The following is a 24770-nucleotide window of genomic DNA, read 5'->3' on the forward strand; positions in this document are numbered from 1 at the left end:
GTTACTTAAAACGAATAATTTGGAAAAATACAAAAAGAAAAAAAAAATCATTTTGGAGCGAGAGAGTATAATTTTGATTATACAAATATTATTTCCACTAATTGAAAGTAGCATAAATAAGCAACTTGTGGTGATTGAGCAGCGCCATAACCCACCAGAAACATGGAAGGCAGCAACATCACTCAAAGTCAAACCACCAATGTTCCGTCGCTGAACACAGCTGAACCTCTACCTAATATACCTTTCAACCGCATCTTCGCCGCAGCGTATTTATTTGCTCTTCTCGCATTCTTTTACCACCATGCACAAACACTCTACTACGCCACAACCTTTGCTTCTATCTGCATAACCCTCCTCTTGATTTCCTCCGATCTTGTTCTCGCTTTCATGTGGGCTACTGCTCAAGCTTCGCGTCTAAATCCAATCAAACGCAAAGAATTTCCTGAGAATCTAAATTCGGTGATCGAAAGAAGCGATTATCCAGCTCTAGATGTGTTTATTTGCACTGCGGATCACACCAAAGAACCACCGATGAGTGTGGTGAACACAGCTTTATCGGTTATGGCTTATGATTATCCGGCGGAGAAGATTTCGGTTTATGTATCGGATGACGGTGGCTCTGCACTCACTCTTTTTGCTTTCACGGAGGCTGCTAAGTTTGCCGCCCACTGGCTACCGTTCTGCAGGGAGAATAACGTTATGGAGAGAAGCCCTGAAGCATATTTTGAATCAAATTATCCTATTGATTCTTCTTCTTCTGCAACACACCAGATTGAGAAGATTAAGGTAAATATTATAACCTTCTTTCACCTCAGTAGTAATTTATCTGCTTCGACTATATTAATTAAACTCGATTACTCCGTATAAGATTAGTAACATAATAATTAATGGAATGAGTAATTTATTACGATATGAGATATTTAGTAAAGAAAATACTATATTTCTTCTTCAAAACAAAAAATACTATTTGTCACAAATCTAATGGAGAGGTATAAGTAAATGCATTTCCTACAGATTAAAGACCTTATAAATCAAATTCAAACGCTTTTCACTCTTTATAATTTTAATTAGAGTTTTGAAATTTTGAAATTTTATTCTATTTTAAAATATTTACAATAGTTTTGGCCAATTTGCTTTAGTTAGGCTAAGATTAAAAAATTAAAATTTAATTTAAAATTATAAAAGTTTGGAAAGGGATAATGAATTTCACGTTGATATAATTCTTAAACATCAAATAGATCACATGAAATTATGCACATTACTATTAAATTTATTGAAGTAAATTGGCTAAAATCGTTGTGAATGTTTAAAATTTAGGCAAAACGCCTTAAAATACTCTCATATTTTAGTATCTTTTTAATTAGGCTTAATCACCAAAAAAAACCCTCACCTTTTAGCCCCTTTTCGGTTGCATCCTGACGTTGCAATTTTGTCAGTTGCACCCTAATTCGCACCTTTAAGTTTCAATTCCACCCTTAAAATCAAATTAGACTTTTTTTCACTCGGAAAAACTCATAAAAACCCTTATAAAGTACTCGTTTGAACTCTTTTCCACATAAAAAGTTAAAAATAGATGACTTATTTTAACTTTTTTCAAATGAAAAAAAGATCAATTTAGTACTTGAGGGTGGATTTGAAAACCAAAGGTGAGAATTAGGGTGCGACTGACAAAATTACAACGTCAGGATGCATTTGAAAAGGGGCTAAAAGATGGGGTTTTTTTTTGGTGATTAAACTGTTTTAATTATATTTGTACCTTTTAAAATTATCAGTTTTATCCAATCTTTCACTTTCAATTATACTACAAGTATTAAATTAGCTTTTTTACTCAGAAAATTTTAAATAAATAATCCATTTTGCATTTTTAATTGAGAAGGAGTTCAAATAAGTAATTCACAAGAAATTTTTTTTTTTTTTGAATTTTTTTCGAGTGAAAAATAGTCCAATTCACAAAATTGGTACAAATGAAAGAAATGCGGTAATTTGGACAAACTTGACAATTTTATAAGATCATAATAATTGAAAAGAAATTAAAAAAAAGTGGTGTTTTTTTTGAGTCATTGTGTCTAAAATTTAAGCTAAAATTATTAAGTTTTAAAAAGTACGGAAAAAATTGATGTATTACAAAATATAGTAGTCCATAAATTTGTGATAGAAACATTTGGCTGTTCTTGCCTCATTGATGGCGTAGATGCCAAATTATTGATGCCAAATGTTTTGTTTTGGAACTAACATCCTGACAGCAACATCTATACTATATTATAATTCTGAACTCTCAAAAACTTGTAACATAGTTGTGACAAGTGGCACTCTATAGTTCTTACATGTGGACTTTTCATACCTATTAATTCTGTCAAAACTAAAGCGTTACCAGACTGGAAATCGTGCGCAGCCGTTACGCGTTATGCTAACATGTGGACTTCTAAAATTCTAAAACACTTTAGGAACTCTTAAATGACAAATTTTAAATTTTCAAAACGTTTCTCTAAACCAAAATACTCTTCTACAACAAATAGATCTTCTATTTATATTGCACCAGCAGCAGAATGGTCCCTTTCCCTGTTTTTTTTGTAGAAGATAGAGAAGAAGAAATAGGGCCTCTTTCTATATCTATTCTTCAGCTTATACTTCAGAAATCACTATTTTTGCACTGTACCTTTCTCTAATCTACTGAAAGAAGAAGAAGAAGAAGAAGAAACGGATTGTGGGATAAAGATATGGTGAAGGTTCTCCCCTAAGGTCACTCCGTTTCTCTCTTTTTTTGCAATTTATTTGTATGATTGAAAATTGCAATGTAAAAATGATTGATCACCAATTGTTTGTTGAAATGCCTCATTGAATTATAATTTTTCTTTTGGATTAAATGACAATTTCAGATTACTGAAGAGCGGTGAATAAGGAGAGAGTGAAGAGGTTTTGCTCTAGATAGAAAGTGGTGTCCACTTACCACTGCATTTGTTCGGTAACATCGTTTCTATTTCTTTCACTTCTTACTAACTTAGTGTTGTTTTTGGTGTTGTAATTTTATGGTTTCAGACGATGACAAACAACACTATGTTGCTTATTGAGGATTATTGATCCTAAGGTACTTAAATTACTGTTTTTTTTATTCTGGTTTCTAAAATTATAGTATGGTGTAGATTTGTTCAAATACTGAAAGGTCTCACACCTATCATTAAAGAATACTTATTGTATAATGTATACTTGCTCTTTCATCTTTAATCTTGCAGATTTATGACTCATTGAAGTCAATATTAAGATGGGCGCACAACAAAATAATGGTTACAGCTTCAAATAAATGTTTGGAAAAGAAAACAAAAGGATATATCCAAAAAAGGGAAGCTCCCTTCAATTTTTTTTTTCTACATTAGTTTCAACAATCTATAGAATTACTTAAAGAGGAAGCTAAAAAGTTATGGTAATGGCAGCAACCACTGTGTTATCTTTAATAAATCACCTCAACCACCGCCTAAGATTGATGGCCTTTGTCTTGGTGCACTTTGAGATCTTGATCTAGCTTTAGCAGACTCTGTTCCAGCCATGTAATTAGGAAATGTAGCATTCCAGGTATTGCTATTACCGCTATCACTAGCGTTTTGATGCAGATTGCCAGTGTAGTGGTATGTGGACCTTAGGCTTGGTGTTTGAGATGGATTGTAGATTTTATCTTCTCTTATGCAGCGCGCGCTTGCTGACCGCACTTAGAGTACAGGCCTGGTTTTGGACGGAGATGGTGTAATGAGAGAATGATGGGCTCTATGTATTGGAGAATTTGGCTGGTGCTGCTGCTGGTAGTGTTGCTGTTAATGATGATGATGATGATTTTGTTTTGTTCTTCTAAAATTAGGTGGTGTTAAATAGGAGTAAGGCTGAGAAGTGTCTATTTCTAAGGTTTTAATGGGATCTATTTAATCAGTTGAAGCTCTTGCTCTTGTAGCCATATTCCACCGGTCAAGCCGCTGCGGTTTTTCTTGCAGCTCATCCACATTGCCTGTTGATGGACTCCTACCAGTCCTCCAAATCTTTAGAATAGCAAAAATAGAACCAATCAGCTAATAAGAAAAACAGAGGAAACATGTGCAAGAAAGGATCGAACCTGTTGAGAAAAAGCATGAGATGGCGTCTTTTCTTGCTTCATTGCAACTGCTTTCCTGTGTTGTAACATGGCCTTCACTTCTTCAATTGTGTGCGCCTCTCATCCCAATTATCTGCTATGTTACTTCCTTCTCTTGACTGCAATAGACATTAATTTAATATTACTAGATACAAGAGACAAATAAAGAGATATACGATTGCAGATTTGCGTTATGTGGTTCAACACAGGTCGATATCTAATTCAATTTACTATTATTTCTACCTCAGTTTTAATAAAATTACACTATTATATTACAGCGTTTTTTTAGAACACTATTATATTATAGGCTAAATGAATTGATTTAGTTAATCTATTTTAATATGAGAATCCAATATATCAAAATTCAGTCATAAATTGGAATGCCAATATGTACAATATAATTAAGCTTTAGTTCATCTTTTATGTTGTTAAGCTCCTAGATTTTAATTTGTAGATATTAAATATTTTAAAATGCCTCTTGAATCTCATTGACTCAACTCTTTCTCTATATGAACAAATTGTTTCAAATGTTTTAAAGAGTATACAGTGTTTCTCTTCTATGTATGATTTTTTTTTATCAGTTTGTTCACTTTCTGATGTTACCCTGTTTAACATAAGCTTTATTTCTTTTAGTAGAAGATCCAACACATACCATCGACCTATGTTTTGTTTCCACTAATAATGTAACACATTTTTTATGTGTATTTGCTACGATTTCTATTTGTGAGTCTTTTATATTTTGATTAATAGGCACTACCATAAGGAACAATACTTAAAATGCTTCGGAGCTCTATGAAGGAATGTAGGCAAGGAAAAAAAACAAATTTGTTGGTTTACCGTGGTTTTATGAACGGTTTTTGCAAGGAGAGGGCTCACTCCTCCCGGCAAGATTTCTTTAAAAGTTAAGCAATCAATTTTAGAGCAAATTACGCTAAGGTTCCTGAGGTATACCATAATTAACAGTTTGGTTCCCCTTGTTTCAAAAGTCTACTTAATTGTCCCTCAGTTTTAATTCTGTTAATTGTTAGGTCCCTCCGTTAATTTCGACACTTACTTTCAAACGATTTGATCCCCCACCTTTAATTTTGTGAACGATTAGGTTCCTCACTTTTAATTTTATTAAACGATTTGGTCCCTCACTTTTAAATGATTTAGTCCCCGAGTTTTAATCCGTTAAACGATTTGGTCCCTCAAATTAACAGAAGGATCTCACAGTTAACGGAATTAAAACTGAGGGACCATTAAGTAGACTTTTGAAATAAGGAGGACCAAACTGTTAATTATGGTATACTTCAGGGACCTTTAAGTAATTTGCTCTCAATTTTATTATATTGTATTAATATGTTATTGATATTAATAAATTCTGTTATTTAAAAAAATGTAAGATTATTATTATTTATAAGTTATAAAATATATATAGTGTTTGAAATTAAGTTGATTTAATTAAAATTAAAGTTTATAAAAGAAATTAGTTATAAAAATTAAAGAGTATCTATTTATTGTTGAAATCTGTATTATATTATTCATGATTACAAATTACAAATATAATATAGTTTAAAAGTTATTTTTCGATTTAACAAATAAGAGTTTAAACTTAAAGTTTTAAAAATTATTATATTAATTTTTTTTTTCTAGCTATATGAATTCTTATGTCACACTTGCTCTTATGATAGTGTATGAGATTGGGGATTCGACCCCCAATTCTCTCGGGTCGTGTTGCCTGATTAAAAATTCTCTAACACTAATAACTAACTCCCGCTAATCTCTGCTAATATTTAGAGTAGGTCTATTTTTGCTAAAAAAATTCATTTATCAATATTTAGACGTTATTAAGTCATGTAAAATTCTATTTTGTAATTTTATTTTAATATTATTTCATCATTGATGTGCTTAATTATAAGAGAGTTAGTTTTTTTATATCTTTATTCATCATTAAGACTATCATCAGTGGATTATTTGTAAAGTTTATGGTTATAGATATTATTTTTTAAATATTGCCTAAAGATATTTCTTATTATGTTCAACATACTTAATTCTATCAAATTTATATTATCTCGAATATTCAATTTATATAATATTAATGTTATTAACAATAAAGTTAAAATTATTTAAAAAAAGTTAAATTTATTTAATTTCATCCGCGCAACGCGCGGGCATCGACCTAGTTGTATTCTAATACCACATGCCGGCTGGCCAAATTACAGTTTTGACCCCTCTTTTTCGAAAACTATCATTTTTTAATGTAAATATATTTTCTCCCAAAAAAATATAAATATATTTCCCTCAATTTTATAAAATATCAAGAACAATTTTTATGCTCTCCGTATATAAGATAAGCTATAGTTTCATCCTTCTTATTTGAAAATTAAAGATTATCTTTATTCATTTTCATTGCCGATAATATTTTAATTACTTCATTTATTTTTTATATTAGGTAACTAAAACAAAGGGAGTTAACCAAAAAATTAGATTTTAATTCAGTCGTCAAATTTATTTTTGACATAAGTATTAATAAAATTTATTTTTGACATAAGTATTAATAAAATTTATTTTTTTATAAAATTTGATAGCTTAATAATTTTAATTTATTTTATTTTACTTTTTTTACATTTAATTTTTTTCTTACTTTTTTGATTTTTTTTCACTTTATTTACTTTTTAAAACTAACAAAATAAAAAAAAATTAACGTCATTAAATCATTAATTTTCATAATAAAATAATTTTTAGAGTTATGTTCAATAAAATACCAAACATTTATCACGTTTGTCAGCTATAGTCAAAACTTTGAAAATCGGCAAAATTAATCCATTTTATCATATTCGTTATCTTTTGTAGCAATTTTTTGAATCAAACCAGATTTTTGCTAGTTTATCTGCCGCGTCAATGTCAAGTTAGCAAATTGCTGATATGGAAACGCTCCCTCATCCAACCAAACTCGTGATAACCAAACTCAAACTTCAAACAAAATTAATTAATTTTATTATTATAAATTTTTTATATGTTATTATTAATATTTTCTAAATAATTTAATTAAACCGGATTTTATCCCAAAACAAAATACACTCCAAAAATTGTTAACAGCGCCATCATGCTCTCCCGCTGCCAGCTTTCCACACTTTGATTGTCACTCTGGCCACCATTCACCGCCATTCGTCTTCTACAAGATAAACTCAGATATGGGTTCAATTTAAAGAAGACGAATCCAGTTGTTCGTCTTTTTTATTGGAGAAGACGAATAGATCTATGTCTTTACCAATGGAGAAGGCGAACCAGTTCATATTTATATATTATTGTCTCATAAAAAGTCGGTTTATGAAACTTTGGTACAATAATTTTATTTAGTTATAGTCATGAATAAAATGACATAAATAATTATAATAAAGATGAAGAATTTAATAAATAAAAATAGATAATTTTAAGTATTTTAACTAATTTTTATGATAAACTAGTCTAGTATTAATTTTATCTACATAATTTTATAAAAATTTATACATATTTATCATAACAAAATTAATTGATTTTTTCTTCTAAATATGTACTAAGTAATTATCTTACTTTAATTAATGTAACTCTATATTTTTATATTTATTTTTTAAATATAATTATCTTAAATTATAAAATTGACAGATTAAATTATATTTTTTTGTCATTTACTCATAGATATAATTATAAAATTATTATTTTTAGAAATTTTGACAATTTGTTTTTAATAATTATAGCATAAAAATGAATAGTCAAATTATTCTACAGATACTATATGAAAGCATGAAAATGAGAGTAGAACATGTTGTGGAGAGAGGGGAAGTTGGAGATGAGTACATCAATTGTGGCATTGAACGTCAGGCTTTGAACCAGTGGACCCATAAATTCACTCGTCAAGATCATCCTACTATTATTCAGGTTTTTATTAATTCCAACTTCCATATTATACAATTGCATATTTTAATTTTAGATTGATTCATGCCATCCACATTTTTAAAAAATATATATAACTTTTAAATGAATTTAACCACTTATGTTCATTAGAACTTGAGAGTATTTGGCTTCTTACGCCGCGAATATTTTTGTGCCATTACTAGCTATTTAAAGAAAATTTAAAAAATTGTTTTTACTTTCAAGATGTTCTCAAATTTAACAATTGGTTTTAGGTGTGGCGTTCTTTCTTTGTCACCAACACTTGCTAATTTATTGATGAACGTGTAGATTTTGTTAGAAAGTAAGAGGAGCAAGGACGTAAGTGGACATTTCATGCCTAATCTTATTTATGTTTCTAGACAAAAAAGTAAGAATTCTCATCATCACTTCAAGGCAGGCGCCCTCAACGTCCTGGTAAGCTATCCTATTAAATTATTAATCATTAGGAGAAGAGTCAATTATACTCCTAAAATTTGACTTCAGGGTCAAATAAACTTTTAGTGTTGGAAAAGTACAGTTATACGCCTAACGTTTTAAAAAATGAACAATCAGACTTCAATTTTGACGCATAAATGAAATGTTGGGCGCTTAGTTGTCAAAATCAGAGGGTCTGGTCGTTCATTTTTTAAGACTTCGAGAGCATATTTGAACATCTTCGGATGTTGAAAACTTACTTGATTTTGAAGTCAAATTTTAAGGATATAAATGACCTTTATTTCTTAATAATATGAATTAGTACATCCAAAATTATAATAGTAACACATACATCATGAAAAGAAAAATATACCAGTTTGTTTTAATAATAGTATAATTACATCAATTATATTCAAATTAGACGATATATAAAATGGGTATAATTGATAAAATAAAATATATTTTAGTTTTTTTTATTTATTTTAGTCCACCATAATTTGAAAACTGCATATTCAAATAATGTATGCTTTTATCATAACATTTAAGAATTATTTTAATTAAATTTGAAAAAAATTATCATAAAAAAGCTCAAAATAATCTATTTTTATCAATTAGACTCTTCATCTTTTAAATTTGAATTTTTTTTAATATAATTCAAAATTCATGGATCAAGCCGATAAATTTTTATATTCATAATATATTTATTAAATCCATCATAAATTAAGAACATAAAATTTATTTTGCATATTAATATTCAACATTACTTATATGTTCTATTTTAGGTAAGAGTATCGGCAGTTATGAGCAATGCACCCATAGTGCTGACTTTAGACTGCGACATGCGTTCTAACGATCCACAAACTCTTTTTAGGGTTCTATGTTACTATTGGGATCCTGAAATACGAAATAAATATGCATACATACAATTTCCTCAACATTTTGAAGGGATCAACAAAAATGATATTTATGCTGTTCAATTCAAGCGCCTGTTTTTAATTCAAGCCATGGGTTTAGATGGGATAAAAGGTCCCAATTATGTCGGAACCGGATGCTTCTTTTCTCGAAAAGCTTTTTCGGGTGGACCGTCGAATTTCGCGTTGCCTGAAGTTGATGAGTTGACATCAGTTTATGCCGTAGACAAGCCTATAGGGTCACAAGAAGTCTTGGCATTGGCTCATAATGTGGCCGGTTGCAATTATGAGAACCACACTTCATGGGGATCTAAGGTTAGTTATCATATAACTCAAATAATGACCAATTCAGTATTCAAAGTTCGATAGATTCATAAATACGTCAAATTGAGTATTTTAAAATTTGGATTTAATCAATTTGATAGCTAACTCAAACCGATTTTAAATATTTTTAAATCCATTTTGAGAAAGTCGCAAGTTCACTTGGCTTTGTTATATAGACTTGGCCACATTCCAATAATCCAAGGGTTCTATTTTTCAAGGTTCGAAAAAGTCATTTTTAAAATTAAAATAAAAAATATATGGTTAAATATACAGCTCAGATAAAAAATTTACACATATACGATATATCTCAAATAGATATCAAAAATAGCTCAAGCGCATTCTCGTGTAATTATTATTTAATTTGCGAGGTGTGTATGAGATGCGTTTAAGATGTTTTTAATAAATACATCATCGTACATAATGTATACAATCTTTGATTTCCGAAAAAAATCAATCTATACAAACTTTGATATATAATGTATGATATATACTTCCTCAATACATAATTTTATATATTTTTAGAAAATTTAACACATGTATCTTGATTTTATATATGCTACAGAAATATTTTAGATACACGTTATATATTTTAATAGATATATGCGAAAAATAATAATTAAAACATGTTAGAAATATCTTCTATAAACATATAAAATACGCATAACTTTTACTTAATGATTCTGATAGCTATGATTAAAATATATCATAAATGTATTAAATATATATTTAAGATGTATCTTTAATACATTTGAGGCATTAGTATTGATGCATTATCGTGCTAATGTGTTTTTTGATGCATTTTCTGATATACTCTGATGTGACGTGTTTTGATTGAAAATGTATAAAATATAATTTTTTTTAAAATTTAAATGTTAGTGTAATAAATGACCCTACTTAGTATTTTTATATATTTCACTAATATTTTGAATATTTTTGTTATTTAGTTTAGTTATTGTCGGTAAAATGAAAATCGTACCGAAACCAGATCCCCACAGTTTTCGGCCGGTTCGAGTCGAGTTCAGAACTTGACATCCCATGTGATAATGTGCAGGTTGGGTTTAGATATGGGTCATTGGTTGAAGACCTGTTTACAGGTTATCGGCTACATTGTGATGGGTGGAGCTCCATATTTTGCAACCCAAAAAGAGCAGCGTTTTTGGGAACTGCACCAATGAGCTTCACTGATTTGTTAACGCAACAAAAGCGTTGGGCCGTAGGTGTTCTTGAAATTGGATTCTCAAAATACAGCCCAATAATTTATGGCATCAAATATTTGAACCCGCTCATGACCCTCATTTATTCACAGTATGCACTTTGGGCCATTTGGGCTTTTCCGATCACCATTTATGCATTTCTTCCCCAACTCGCGATCCTCAATGGAGCTTCTATACTTCCAAACGTAAATCAATTTTATTTTATCTTATCAAGACTTGAATATATTTGACCTAATAGAAAAAAATGTCTATTTAATTGATTATATTAATTTTATTTTATTCTACCAAATAAAATTATGTATGAAAATAATTGTTCTCTCTTTATGATGTCATCATTACTTTAGACATTAAGTCACTATATCATTCAGCTTAACGTCTTATATGAAATTGATTTTTTTTTGCTTAGACCTAGTTCATATTTTATTCATAGATCTATCTAATTAAATGTTATAAATTTTTATCAACTTTCACTAACTTTTCATTTTCTAACATCGAATTGGTTTGAACTCATGAATAATGGACAAGATTTATGTAAGAATCTTTCAAAATAGCTAAAAAAATTAAATTACAATTTTGATTGATTTTTTTTTCATGGCAGGTTTCTGAACCATGGTTTGGCTTGTATCCATTTCTTTTCCTCGGAGCATACGGGCAGGATCTTCTAGACTTTATCACGGCCGGAGAAGGAACATTCCAAATGTGGTGGAACGATCTAAGAATATGGGCAATAAGAGGCATTACATGTTTATTATTTGGATCTATTGAATTCTTTTTGAAATCCTTAGGCATCACAGCACTAGGTTTTAATGTGACAAGCAAAGTAGTAGATGATGAGCAAACTAAAAGATACGAGCAAGGTTTGTTCGATTTCGGAGTTCCATTACCGATGTTCGTGACATTATCAATGGCGGCGATGATCAACTTAGTATCGTTCGTTTGGGGACTAACACAAGTTTTTATCAATGGGACAAATTATGATGGATTAGCTATTCAAATGTTCATTGCAGGATATGGTACGGTGATGAGTTGGCCAATCTATGAAGCTATGGTGTTAAGAAATGATCAAGGAAAAATGCCGGTTAGGATTACTATTACTGCAGCATTTCTAACTTTGGCTCTTTGTTTAGTAGTTTCTTTCATTTTCTAGTAAGTTTTTGTTTGTTGAATATACATCTTTTTTATGGTTATGTTGTCAATTGTTGCAAATAATGAATACAATTTTGTGTCGGTCCTCATATTACTTATATGAATCAAATTTAGTCTATTTAATGTTAAAAAAATTAGGGTGTAGAATCTGAAAAATGGACTATATATGCCCAAACTTTTACAGAACATTTTAGAATTCATTGAACATAGTACTTAAGAATTGTGATACAATGCTACATTCTATCTCACACCAACTGATCTCTATCTCAACCAAAACTGCTTCCATGTAAATTTTACAATTACTGCAGCAAAAAGAATACTAAAGGGTTGATTAATGTATCCATATATCTAGGGGGGTTTTCCTAATACTTTATTACAATTTTCAAAAATAAACCAAAATTTGTCATCTGTATGTTACTGTATTTGAATATGTAAAGCAACAGAATCTTGACTTGCAGCAGAAGAAACATTTTCGTCAGCAGCAGAAACAGAGTTGACTGAAGATTCTTGAATATTTAAGACATGTTGCTGCTGGTCTGTAATTGGGTTATTATCAACCTCTTGTTGTTGTTCATGATCATGATGATCTTGGTCTGATGATTGATGATCAAGTTTTGAGGTGGGGATTTTAACAAAAGATCTACATAGAGGACATGTTGTGTTCGAATGCAGCCAATGATTTATGCATTCAATGTGAAACACATGTTTGCAGTTTGGTATTTGTACCAGTTCTTCTTTTATCTCAAATTCTCCCAAGCATACACAACATCTACCAAACAAAACAAATAAATTCATAAATATTTTATTTTCAGCGAATAAGCATAATTTGTTAGTATTTTAAATTATCTTTCATTTGATTCTAAAAATCCATGGTTGTAATTTACAGAATGAATTCAAAGGCCTTTTTGAAGCAGCTTTGGAATTTGATTCTTTAGAACTTTTCTTGGATAACAAACTTTGTTTATTCATCACTTAAATAGAATCTCTAGTGTTCTGTAATGCGGATATCTCAAAAATAAAACAGCAGAATTTGACACAAAAAGTTAAAAGAACCTCAAATATATAAATGGACCGAAAAATGCGAATGTCATAAGGCACTATTTATTGCCTTAAATTCAATTCCGAAGAATCTTGAGAAAAGGCAACAGAGCAAACAGCATATATACTGTAAGAAATTCAACTTCTTTTAGCCAAATGTATAGTAAAAGTACTTAAAGGAAGAACATAGTTTAGAGTTGGAGTTTTGCAAAAACCGAACCAAGCTGAATAATCAAACCGAACTGGCAAATTTCGTCAGTTTGACATTATAAAAATTCCAGTTTTGAACCGAATTAGTAGATATTATTAGAGATTCTAAATGCCATGATTTATAGAAACATTTTTCTTTAATCCATCTTAATTAAGAAACAAATTGATCATGGATACAACTTACATGAACTTTATTGTATGAGTCATTTTCAAGGGTCCACATGTGTAAATGATGTGGCCTTATCAAGATTAACACTATCTTCTTGACAGTGTGCAATATAAATAATAGATAGCACTAAATAGCAATGCCACCACAATCATTTATAACAAATGTTTATATTATCTTTTTATGCATATCAATTACCAAAAAATAGCACGAAAATAAAAATACTAAAATAAAAATCACCGAAACAAAAAGTTCCAAAATATTTTTTTTATAATAATAAATTGGAGTTTCTTAGAAACTTCCGAAGATGAAAGAAAAACACTGAAATATAAGACTGGAGAAGTTCTCATGCAACATAAGACTATTAATATTGATTAAAAAAAACTCACTGTGATTCTCTTGTTCTTAATTCTTCATCACACAATACAATTGGAAGCTTGTCTTTGATTTCTTGCTTCAAACCAATCTGACAAACCTTAAAACAAAACGAATCAGAAAATAGTTTAATGAATATTTCATTTGCATGATATGCATAATATAAATATATTTTAGGGTCAAATGACATACAGAGGGCAGACGTGGCGCAATTTGATTGGATGGGAGAGTAGGAAGAAGGTTAGAAGGAGAAGAGAGTGAAGTAGCTCTTCTCTTGAGATAGAACAAGTAAAACAAGAGGAAAAGAATTATAGAAAACAAAATAGGAATTGAAAAAATGAAAGCTTGATAGAGTTTAAGTTGAAGTGCTTGAGGATAAAGATGTGTAGTAGGAGATGAAGTTGGAGGATTTGCCATGTTTTATTACAAGAGATTATGTATGAACACCAATGTCTAGTTTAGACTTAGAATTGAGAAACATGTGTGAGATGTACAATTGAATGTTATATGTGCAATTTATATGTTTATGTTTCAATTTTAGGTGTAGTGAAAGAGAGAGGGTAGCTAGAGAGGTAGTTAAGAAGGATTGATATATAGATTTGGAATAAGAAAAGGACACTTTTGTCTAAAATATAGAGCACTAGAGATTTATCAAATTAGACCAATGCTATATACGGTTAATTTTCAATCGTAGTACCTGGATTTTTATTTCTTTTCCATCAAACTTTCTAAATCTTTTTATTTCAAATTATAACCGTCGAGTCTCTAACTTTTAAATGATATAACCAAATTATCATTACCATTCATTTTAAAGCCTTTTCATTAAAAAATACTGACTAGAACACCTACTACTGTTTGATAAATAGAAGTTATAAATACAGAAAAAATATCAACATCGCACCAAAAATATATATAAAAGGAGTTTGTTTAAATTCAATATTGCCGATGAGTACCTTTTTATATTCATGACTTCATATGTCATATCAACTCCATATAGATAAGATTTATTTATAGAGAACAATTTTTATACCATCTAAAAGTTAGGGTTTTACATTTTGAAATTGAAAGAAAAAGACTTAACATAAAAGGAATGGAAAGTTGAGGGACTTTGAATGTAAATTACCTTATATATTCTTTCTTTATGCAATGATGGGACAGGCCCATGTTTCTCCACTAAGACATGGGTCCTCAAAATAAGCACTAGAGATCAATTTATCTTCATTCTTCAGGCATGAACAACATTATCATTAGCAACTCTTTAAATTGCCTGTCCTAGAACTCCATTAATATACTCAAGGTAAAAATGATTGGTCAATTCAGTAAAAATGTTCATTTCATTTCTTAGTGTGTCATTAAAAGTACAAGACCATCCAACTCAAAATTCATTTTACTTCTTAGTATGTCAATAGAAATGCGACAAGTATTTCTACAAAAACTTATGTATCAAGATCAATTAATTAATAGTTTTTAGACCAAATTAATTAATAGTTTTTAGACCAAATTAATTAATTTTTTACCAATTTCTCTCGATTGGATCCAATTGACATAATTTTGAGAAAAAATAGATCCATTTGACCTCAATTGAATTTAGGGAATTTATTTAATTAAGCAACATATATGTACGCGCCGTTATAATTTTATTTCGGTCTACGAATAATTGAAAATGATTTTAGAAGTAGTGTTGATAAAGAAAGATTGAAAGAGAAGGAAATTACATTCAATTGGTACGTTGGCAAGTCATTAGCCTAGCAACCATCAGAAACACAAACATAGGGGTCAGGGATTTAAGTCTCAATTTCAAGCAATCTACTTATTACTGCATTATAGGTTACATCATTCATATTATTTAAAATTGGAAAGATTAACATAACAGAGACTATTAATCCACTTTTGTATAATTAGGTGTGTATGCCTTCCACCGGACATGATATGGTATTGTTATTTGTTAGTGTTAGATGCCAGCCTAACCTAACCTTTAATTAGTTTTAAGGCTAAATTCATCGTGAAGTTTATGTACTATTAATTTTTATTTCACTTAATTTCTAATAAATATTTTATATTTAAATAGTTATTTAATTATTTATTTTATATACACGTGGTTCTTTTGTGAACGAAATTTCAAAAAAAAAAATTTATCATTTGGATTGACATGAAACGACAGGATTTTGTGGCTCAAATGACCATGTATCTATAGCTGAAATTGTTAAGGGGTAATTTAAATGCAAATATTAAAAATCAAGTAAAATAAAAATTAATAGTATAAAAAATTTAGAATGTATTTAACTTTATTTTTATTTATGAGTCTCCAAGCCATCATGGCTCAAGATTATCAAGCTATCATTTAACTATTTTTTTTTCATACAAGGTCTATAAAGGGAATCCGCTCATAATATAGTCATGTGGAGACTCAAACTCAAAATATTTACAACTATCACGATATTAAATTAATGGTACCAAAAAATAATTTCTTTCAATTTTTTATAAACTTATTCAAATTTTTCAAAATTTGCAACTATATTAATTTAATAATTTCGTTGTAATTTTAAACATTTTTTTCCACTTAATTTAGTTGTTCCAATTTTCAGTTAAATTTCTATACTAACTCCTCAATTAGCAAAATTCATTTTGCAATTACAAAATTTAACTCTAATTTACAAAAAAAAAATCAAAAACAACATCAATTTTTGTTTCTATAATCTTTCAGTGGTTGAAATAAAAAAAAGAAAATTTAAAGTTCAAATTAACATATAGATATTATACTGAGGTAAAAAAGATTGATTGAAAAAATTGATAAAATTGTCAAATTATGATAGATTCGCAAATTTTAAACTTCTTAGATAAATTTATTAAAATAATAGCAGCTTTTTAACACCATTAAACCAAAATTAAAATCTTTTAATGGCTAATTTTGAGGAAAAGAAAGGTCCGATGATGAGCAAATGAATATTATATTTAATTAGATAAAGCCCTTTTAGCTATATCTATACTATATATAAAAGCACGGATGGGGGGGACAGGCAAATTTACTGAATCATCCTTTTCAGTTTATTATTAAATAAAGGTTTTATAGTCATTAACTAATTAGTTATTTAATTAATCATTATTGTAATCAAAGTTCTAATTAATTAAAATAGGTAGATAAATTATCTCCAATTTAGTTTTTAGTATGCAAAAAATAACTAAATTGTCTCCAAATTAGTAGGAATACCTATCTTTTAGTTTGATTGCACTACAAAATTAAAATACTCTATCTGGTCAATATATTATTATTTAAATTTCTATCTTATTATTTTTAAAGATATTATTAATTAAATTAAGTTAATTATTTAATTATTATTATTATAAAACCAAAAGAAGAATAAATTCAGTATGAAAAAAATTTAATAACCGAATATATTATATTTACTTTTATAAAAATTCTTAACTAATTTAATATTAATTATAAATAAAAAATTGATATAATTATAATAAATTTATTAATATATTCATTGACGAGTTACGTTACGAGTCACGTGCATAGCACGTAATGCGAAACTAGTATACATAAATGTACTTTTTTTGAATGTATACATAAACATACTTCTGATAAAATAAAAATGAATTAAGAATTTGTTCCTATCTGAAATGAATGGAAGATCTTTCTCCATGTGTTACATTATTTGAAGGTGATTTTATTTTTAGTTTCTATCATTACATAAACATCAGAATTAAGCATATTAAATAATCAGCTGAGAATACTCTTCCATTGCATAATGGATACCACACTAAAGCATGTTTTAAATTAAATTTATTGTTGAACATCCGGAGAGCTTATTTCAGCTGCTTAGCAAATATGTCGCGTCACACCATTAATAAAAATAAAAAAAATTATAATTCTGCATAGTGAATTTAATTCGTGTACCGTGAGCGAAATTAATAATAAAACCTGGCAAAGGATATCAGGATATATCAAAAGTTCAAAATTGGAAGGGCAACAATGTTATGTGTTTTTGAAAAAAAAAACAATGTTATGTGTTTAGTATTTAAGAATAATTGAATTAACCGATCAAATTAAAATTAAATAGAAACTTTCATTTTGTTTGGTTTTCAATTAATTTGATTTAGTCACGTGAAAACTTCAGAAAATTTTGGTTAATATTAGTCGATTCAGTCTAAAATTTCGAATTATCTGAACCGGCCGAATTATATATATATATTGTACTTGTAATTTTCTATAAGACTTATACATCAAGTTGTCCCACGGATTTGTATACAGTGAGCAATTAACACCAAAGTTAATGTTAATGACATTCGATTAACTGATTAATCGACCTGCCAAATTATTTTAGTTTGGTTACAATTCGAATTTTTTTTCCCTCCTTTCTACAACTTGATTATGTCAGGCTTAATAAATATCTTGGTTTACATGATCTAAGACCTGTATTTACTTTTTTTAAACACTTTACATTTTTTTTAAAGAATAGGACATATAATTCACTTTTCTTAAACACTTTACATTATTTTAATGAATAGGACATACTATAATTTATGTTATTACATATTGCAACTTGTCCTCTTTTGTAGGATACAGTTTGATGTGGGTATTGCCTTTTTCACTTTACAATCGAGAGAAAAATCTCACTATTCTTGGTGGATTATGAATGCAACTCTATCTCTCACACATAGTGGAAATTTTATAAGATAAGATTTTTAATATCTAAAATTTCACCACTATTCCAGATTCGTTATTATTTTTTAAAAATAAATTATACAAAAAAATCACTCTTTTGAGATTGTACAAAAATGAGTGCTCTTCCACTGAGTTGTATTGGAGGAAACAGTGAATAGAATCTCTTGGGAATGAAAAAGTGGGTTCACACATATTATTAGATGATGACTGAAAAATCCTATCTGAATTTGTTTTGATTTGATTTGCTACTTTACAATCAACTTCAATTTAAACGAGTTTTGGTTAAGGTTAATGCTCTCCAAGAAGGATCACCAACCATGAAGCTTATCAACATTCACACGAGGATTCACTTAAAATTTCATCAATCTTGATTGGTTTATTGCACGAATAATGGCACAATAATTGCATTGTCTCAGTTGAATTTTCACCGACACTACTTGAGCTTTTTCTTCTCTCCCATCGCCGTATTTTTATTTAAATTCATATTTAGAAAATATCTAGATTTTAGTTTTATAACTATAAAGCATTTTTGTTGACAAAAACTTTGTTTCTGTAAAAGAAAAAAAATTACACTCAAAAGTAGTAATCATCTAATAATATGTGTGAACAAAACTTCGTTTCTCTAAAGCATTTTTGCTAACGAAACTTTGGTGAAAATTTATTGAGAATTCGGAATCATTGAACTCAATAAAATTATTATGCTGAGCTGGTCTAAAAGCCAGAAAAAATGCAATAACATTCAACCTCATGCAATTATCAGAAGGATTGTTCAGCTCTGAAACTTTTTCTGTTTATTAAGCCTGATGAAAGGAAATATAGTTGTAAACTGTTTTGTGGTCAACATTTTCATTTCAAACAAAAAAGATTCAAGCAGGAGTCATCTAAGCTCAGTAAACTAGCAAATACATGGACTTGGAGGCTTTCATTGACAATTTTATACAGGTTAAATACTAACGTATAGTAGCTCAATTGTTAATGGAATATAAAAATGAGCAAAAGCCATCCCGGTTCTTGTACTTGTGGAACAGGTTGCTGGTCTCATTATGTTACAAGGAAAAACAAATTAAATTTCAAAAAGATTCAAAAACATACAGAAATTCTAACCATCTTCCTCAGGGTGCTACGCAAAAGACAGAAAGAAATCATTTCTAAAACTTCCTCTTTCTAATTTTGAAACTGGATGATCGGATAATTTCATCGTCTGTCTTCAATGTTCCTTCAAGTACATCAATGGACTCAGGTTTGGTGAAGTAGCTAAAGAGAAGATAGATACCGTCCAAGTACGTATTAGTTTCTCCTGCTTTGTTTCTCTTCTTGATGCTGTAGGCTAAAGGAATGACACCTCTGTTGAACACCTCCACATACATGCCACCTCCAGCAACAAGCAACTGCAAAATGACCATCATTAGCGGAGGCTAAAACAAGACACACGCAGGGCAGAATTATATTTGTTTCATTTCAGATTGTGCTACTTAGGTACCAACTACATCAGAAAGTATAACAAGAAATTACTAGCAATAGATAGATTCCGCAAAAAAACTAAGGGAACACGGCGGCATTTATCTTAGTCATATTGGAAACCGTCTTCAAAAATGATCTTATTCAGTTATATACTAAACCTCTCCACTGAAAAGTTCCTATCCTTGGATGCTTCTGAGATATCCAGGTTAAAATTGGAGTTAACATCTTAACAAAAGCACAATTGGGAATCATATCCATAAATGTTTTAAAACAGCTATATATTAAACCCCTCTTCTTAAAAGTTTATATCCTTGGATGCTTCTGAGATATCCGGGTTTAAATTGGTTTTAACATCTTAACAAAAGCACCACAAAACTTGATCTGAGACCAACTATCAAAGATTCATTATGGCACATACATAACCAATGTTACATAGAAACAAGCGGGAACAAAATATTAACTCGGACTAACTGACATTTAGCCTGACACTCTCTAAAGTAGAGTAGCAATGACTACAATAACAAAGTTGAGAAAATCGCCAACAAATACTTGGCTTACTGGGCAAGGCCAAAAGCTTCTAAGTTGATGCAATTTTGGATTATCATATTACTACTCATTTATTTGTCTTAATTGTTAGCTTGGAAGAAAGGCATCTAAATGTCTTAAACCTGCCATATACCCAGATCAAGAAGTAATTCCACAAAGTCGAAAACAGAATCCCGAGGTTTAGTTGGCTGTACGAGTGAACGATAATGCTGCTCACTTTAGTACATCACATCCGGATTTTCACCACATTTCTACACTATGTTGAACGGAACCTAATCAGAGTAGTTTCAGCGTTTTGGATTTCATCTCCGTGAAACTCCGAAACTTTATATTTATAACCTATTTTATATAAGAAATTATAGTGTTGCCATTTTCTGTATCATAATTTCTATAATGTACATCTCATGTTCTAAAGTAATGAACGACATTACATGCCAATTGCCATAAATAAAGCTAACCCTTAATTCAATGATTCAACACATACTTTTAGCTTAACTCACATACATTTCAAAATTATTTAAAAATTTAAACAGAGGAAAAAAAAACCATTACCTCCTCGTATTTCTGGGTAAGAGCAAGGCGTTCATCTTCAGACATATCAGGTCTCAAAACCGCCATTGTCTCGTACTGTCGAAGCCCAGGCGGACACTCAGGCATCTCCTTTTCCTCCACAGCTGTCATACCCGACCCACCTAGCGACGACGGGTCATCATCCGACCCGAACCCAGAACCCTCATAAAACGAACCCGAGAAGTCCAACGCTTGAGCCTTTACACTCAGACCAACAACACCATGGCTCTTTCGAAAAGGTTTAAAGGCACGAGGTAGGGATACGGATGGGAATTTGGAGAAAGATTTGGGGCGAAACGGGGATGAATTTATTAGTGTAGAAGTCGACGACATTGATGCCATTCTGCAGACACTGTTTTTTCTCAATCACACTGGCTTTAAAATTGGATAATAGATAAGGAGGTGCTTTTTGCCCACTCCAGCGCACAATAGCATACAGCTTATGGGCCTACAAATCGGCCCATTATAAATATTGGGCTTCATATGGACTCAATATATTACTGAACCTGACAAATTGGGCTTGTTTTGGGCCGGAAAGAGAGACGAATGAAGCCCTAGAGTAAATTCTTTTCTTGAAAAAAAAGCCAGAGATTGTCGAGCTCAAGAAAACGAATCAAGAACACAGCAGAATTTTACAGAGACGCAGAGAGATGGATCCGAAGCTAACAGAAGCATCGCAATTTTTCGAGAGATTCAAAGCGGCTTGTATAAGAGAAGATGTTGATGATTGCAGCAAACTCCTCTCTTCACTCAAGGTTAATTCATTCGTCAACTAATTGAATTCACATAAACCCTAATATTTTGTAATTCAGCTTGATTTTGAATATTTATAGGTGTTTGATTAGGATTTTGTGTTTGTTGTTGTTTGCAGGTGATGCTGACTGAATTTAATAGCTTGCCTCCGTTGTTTGAGCAAACACCTAATGCCATTCATGAACTCACATTAGCAAGTAATGATTTAATGTAAAAAGCTTTGTTAAACTATTATGTGATCAATTATTATAGATAAGATGATTATTATTATGGTGCTTTTGAAAATTTAATAGTTTAGGAATCTGTTTGCTGAAGATTAATTAATACCTTTGTAGGTTTTATGTACGGGATTGGCGTGTTTTGTATTTTTTTATGTGCTAGTTTTATTTCTCACTTTAAGTAACTTTCAGGGGATATATATGAACATGCTGTTCTTCTCAGCGTCAAGATTGGGGATCAGGAAGCTTTTGAAAGAGATTTCTTCCAGTTGAAACCGTATTACACAGATGCCGGGTAAGTGTTAAGGCTGCAGTTTAGTTTTATGATGTATGTGTGATTTACCAGTCTTTGAAGCATTAAAACGTGATAGGATACGATAGTAACTTGTTCTTTGTATATGTTTTTCTGCAATAGTAAATAATGCTACAAAGCTAACAATTACAGGAGATTTTCAATAGATTAATCTTTATGGAGCTGTGATTTTATAGATGTGTAAACATACAGTAGTTTTTAAGGTGTACAAGCCTTTTATAATTGTCTTGAGTTTAGATGAATTGGAGGGGATTGGCATTTGCTTATTTAAGTTAGTGATGCCATTTGTGTAAATGATATCTGAGTGCGAAGTTGTGAATTTATGTCAAACGACACTCATGAAACAGATTGCTTGATACAGACTTATAGTCAAGTTTTAGTTTATGTTATTATGATAAGATGGCGACGTTAACGACTCTTTCTTTTTTTATTTGTTGGAGCAGTAATCGTCTTCCACAATCCTCCCAAGAGTACATGATCTTAGGTCTCAACCTCCTTAGACTCCTAGTGCAGAATAGAATTGCTGAATTCCATACAGAGCTGGAACTGTTGTCACCTGCTGCCTTGGAAAATCCTTGCATCAAGCATGCTGTGGAGTTGGAGCAATCCTTCATGGAAGGTGCTTACAACCGTGTGCTGAGTGCAAAACAAACTGTGCCGTACAAGGGCTATGACTATTTCATGGACCTTTTGGCAAAGACAGTAAGGTAATTTTGCTTCATTTTATTTGAGACTGCAGCATTACTGATTGTAGATGTTAAAGTAGCATCGATGGGTCTGTCCGCAGCAACACACATTTTCTCTGCTTGAAGTGTATTTTCCTTTATGTATGTAAACATAAGATCACCGCCTGTCATGAGTTTTTGAGTTTATTAGTTATATTGGTTGTAGGAATGACAGATTGATCATTCACGGTTTAGTTGCAGTCACCAGTTTGGTTAATATAGATTCATTTGGTGCCCTATTCTGCAAAACTCCAATCTGTTTTCCATGGATAGATTCATTGCTAAATGCTTTTTGCCAGTTTAGGATTCTTTGGTTGCATTAGTTTTACTTTATATATGATTGAGGCATTGAACTTTGGTATATGGCACCTTATATTGGTAAGTTAAGGGTCTTGTAATTATGAGCTTAGTAGTTATAATGTGGGAATCCTTCATTTTGACTTTATTCTAATGCCGACTGTTGAAATCCTTACTTTCATCCTTGTACATTACAATAATTTTACTAGTTTATCTTTATGTCGTAATTCGCAGGGATGAAATATCTGGATGCAGTGAGAAGGCGTATGACTATCTTTCATTAAATGATGCCCGCCAAATGTTGCTCTTCCCCTCTGATAATGAAACTTTGCAATACATCAAGGAGGTACAGAAATCTATCACATCATATATTTGTCAATTTCAACGCCTATTGAGCATTTCACATTGAAGTAATTATCTCACATTGTATTTTGGTACCATTTTTGAACCGATTTTTTGAAATGCCTTGTTCCCTTTTTCAATCATGTAGCAAATAACAAGGCTTGTGCAAGCCTTTGACATGTGCAAGTTAGTTTGCAGTGGTCATAGCTAGGGAGAGTTACTCCAGCATATGAGATAGGAGGAAATGTGCCCTAGGAGGAAAGGTCCCCAAACAAAACTAAAGTTTTTAAATATTTATAATAAAAAGACCAAACCGACTATTTTCCAACTAAAAAACCAAACCGAATCAAACTTTCTTGGTTTTTATTTTCTTTGCACAACCCTATTACCAAGTACATAAATATGACAATGTTGAATTGTGTGATGCAGGAGCATCCTGAGTGGGAGATAAAGAATGGTGTAGTGGTTTTCCAGAAGGCGAAAGACTCTGCTCCTTGCAAGGAAATACCGTCGTTGCAACTCATCAACCAGACTCTGAGTTACGCTAGAGAGTTGGAGCGAATTGTGTAGATAGTGACAATTAGAGCTACCCTGAACACAAACCTTCAACTGAGAATTGTTCCCCTTGAGGATAAGAACATGTTTATCATTTTGTATTGTAATTTTTGGCTGCTCCAGTCACAAAATTTGGTTACGTTGTTTTATTGCTTCAATTGTTCTTTGATTTAAAAAGGCTGAACTGAATTTTCAATTCATAAAAGAATTAATTGAACTGACCACTAATTTTCTATCAAATCGGTTAAACCGGCTGGTCTGATTTGATTCTTAAAACCACGCTAAGGAGGTGATGCACCCAAAAAATGAGAAAATCCGACACTATTGCTTTAAATTGATTGCGACAAATGTTGTACTCACTTGAGCAATTCCTTGTTTGATAGGGCAAAAAAAGTCTTACTAAATTTAGGTTTTCCCCAAAGTGCAAGTTTTACAAGCTAATCATATAAGCCATAACAGACTTAAATCAAAATAATAGTCATCACTTTTTTAAA

General features: G+C 30.6%; 4 protein-coding genes and 1 long non-coding RNA gene across 8 annotated transcripts; 3 read left to right on the top strand and 2 right to left on the bottom strand.

Moving 5' to 3' along the window:
* Positions 1-53: 53 nt before the first annotated feature.
* Positions 54-12156, top strand: LOC126677032 (cellulose synthase-like protein G3). 3 transcript variants are annotated; one of them, XM_050371459.2, is made up of 6 exons: positions 55-786; positions 7865-8014; positions 8318-8443; positions 9226-9669; positions 10730-11077; positions 11491-12156. In XM_050371459.2, exons 1-6 carry the CDS (start codon positions 163-165, stop codon positions 12037-12039), a joined length of 2241 nt encoding a protein of 746 aa, XP_050227416.1. In that variant the 5' UTR covers positions 55-162; the 3' UTR covers positions 12040-12156. The 3 variants fall into 3 exon arrangements, with proteins under 3 accessions (XP_055961553.1, XP_050227416.1, XP_050227417.1); XM_056105578.1 differs by lacking the exon at positions 7865-8014 and having other exon boundaries at positions 54-786; XM_050371460.2 differs by lacking the exon at positions 8318-8443.
* LOC126677034 (uncharacterized) lies at positions 2117-4344 on the top strand. Its single transcript, XR_007640471.2, has 3 exons — positions 2117-2739; positions 2877-3085; positions 3231-4344. It is a non-coding gene; the product is annotated as an uncharacterized LOC126677034 (long non-coding RNA).
* A 24-nt stretch (positions 12157-12180) lies between the features above and the next one.
* Positions 12181-14438, bottom strand: LOC126677033 (probable E3 ubiquitin-protein ligase RHA4A). Of its 2 annotated transcripts, none has more exons than XM_050371462.2 (3): positions 14020-14438; positions 13842-13918; positions 12181-12807 (listed from the first exon to the last, which is right to left on the bottom strand). In XM_050371462.2, exons 1-3 carry the CDS (start codon positions 14242-14244, stop codon positions 12453-12455), a joined length of 657 nt encoding a protein of 218 aa, XP_050227419.1. In that variant the 5' UTR covers positions 14245-14438; the 3' UTR covers positions 12181-12452. The 2 variants fall into 2 exon arrangements, with proteins under 2 accessions (XP_050227419.1, XP_050227418.1); XM_050371461.1 differs by having other exon boundaries at positions 13842-13927; positions 14020-14437.
* Positions 14439-19454: 5016 nt separating this feature from the next.
* Positions 19455-21450, bottom strand: LOC126677807 (30S ribosomal protein S6 alpha, chloroplastic). Its single transcript, XM_050372596.2, has 2 exons — positions 21056-21450; positions 19455-19884 (listed from the first exon to the last, which is right to left on the bottom strand). The coding sequence occupies exons 1-2, from the start codon at positions 21413-21415 to the stop codon at positions 19645-19647; spliced, it is 600 nt and encodes a 199-aa protein (XP_050228553.1). The 5' UTR covers positions 21416-21450; the 3' UTR covers positions 19455-19644.
* Positions 21451-21646: 196 nt separating this feature from the next.
* LOC126677806 (26S proteasome non-ATPase regulatory subunit 8 homolog A) lies at positions 21647-24434 on the top strand. The gene is made up of 6 exons (XM_050372595.2): positions 21647-21828; positions 21945-22023; positions 22237-22339; positions 22801-23064; positions 23614-23725; positions 24151-24434. The coding sequence occupies exons 1-6, from the start codon at positions 21724-21726 to the stop codon at positions 24289-24291; spliced, it is 804 nt and encodes a 267-aa protein (XP_050228552.1). The 5' UTR covers positions 21647-21723; the 3' UTR covers positions 24292-24434.
* The last annotated feature ends 336 nt before the right edge of the window (positions 24435-24770 follow it).

The sequence above is a fragment of the Mercurialis annua genome, linkage group LG4, assembly GCF_937616625.2.
Source record: "Mercurialis annua linkage group LG4, ddMerAnnu1.2, whole genome shotgun sequence".
Taxonomy (NCBI): domain Eukaryota; kingdom Viridiplantae; phylum Streptophyta; class Magnoliopsida; order Malpighiales; family Euphorbiaceae; genus Mercurialis; species Mercurialis annua.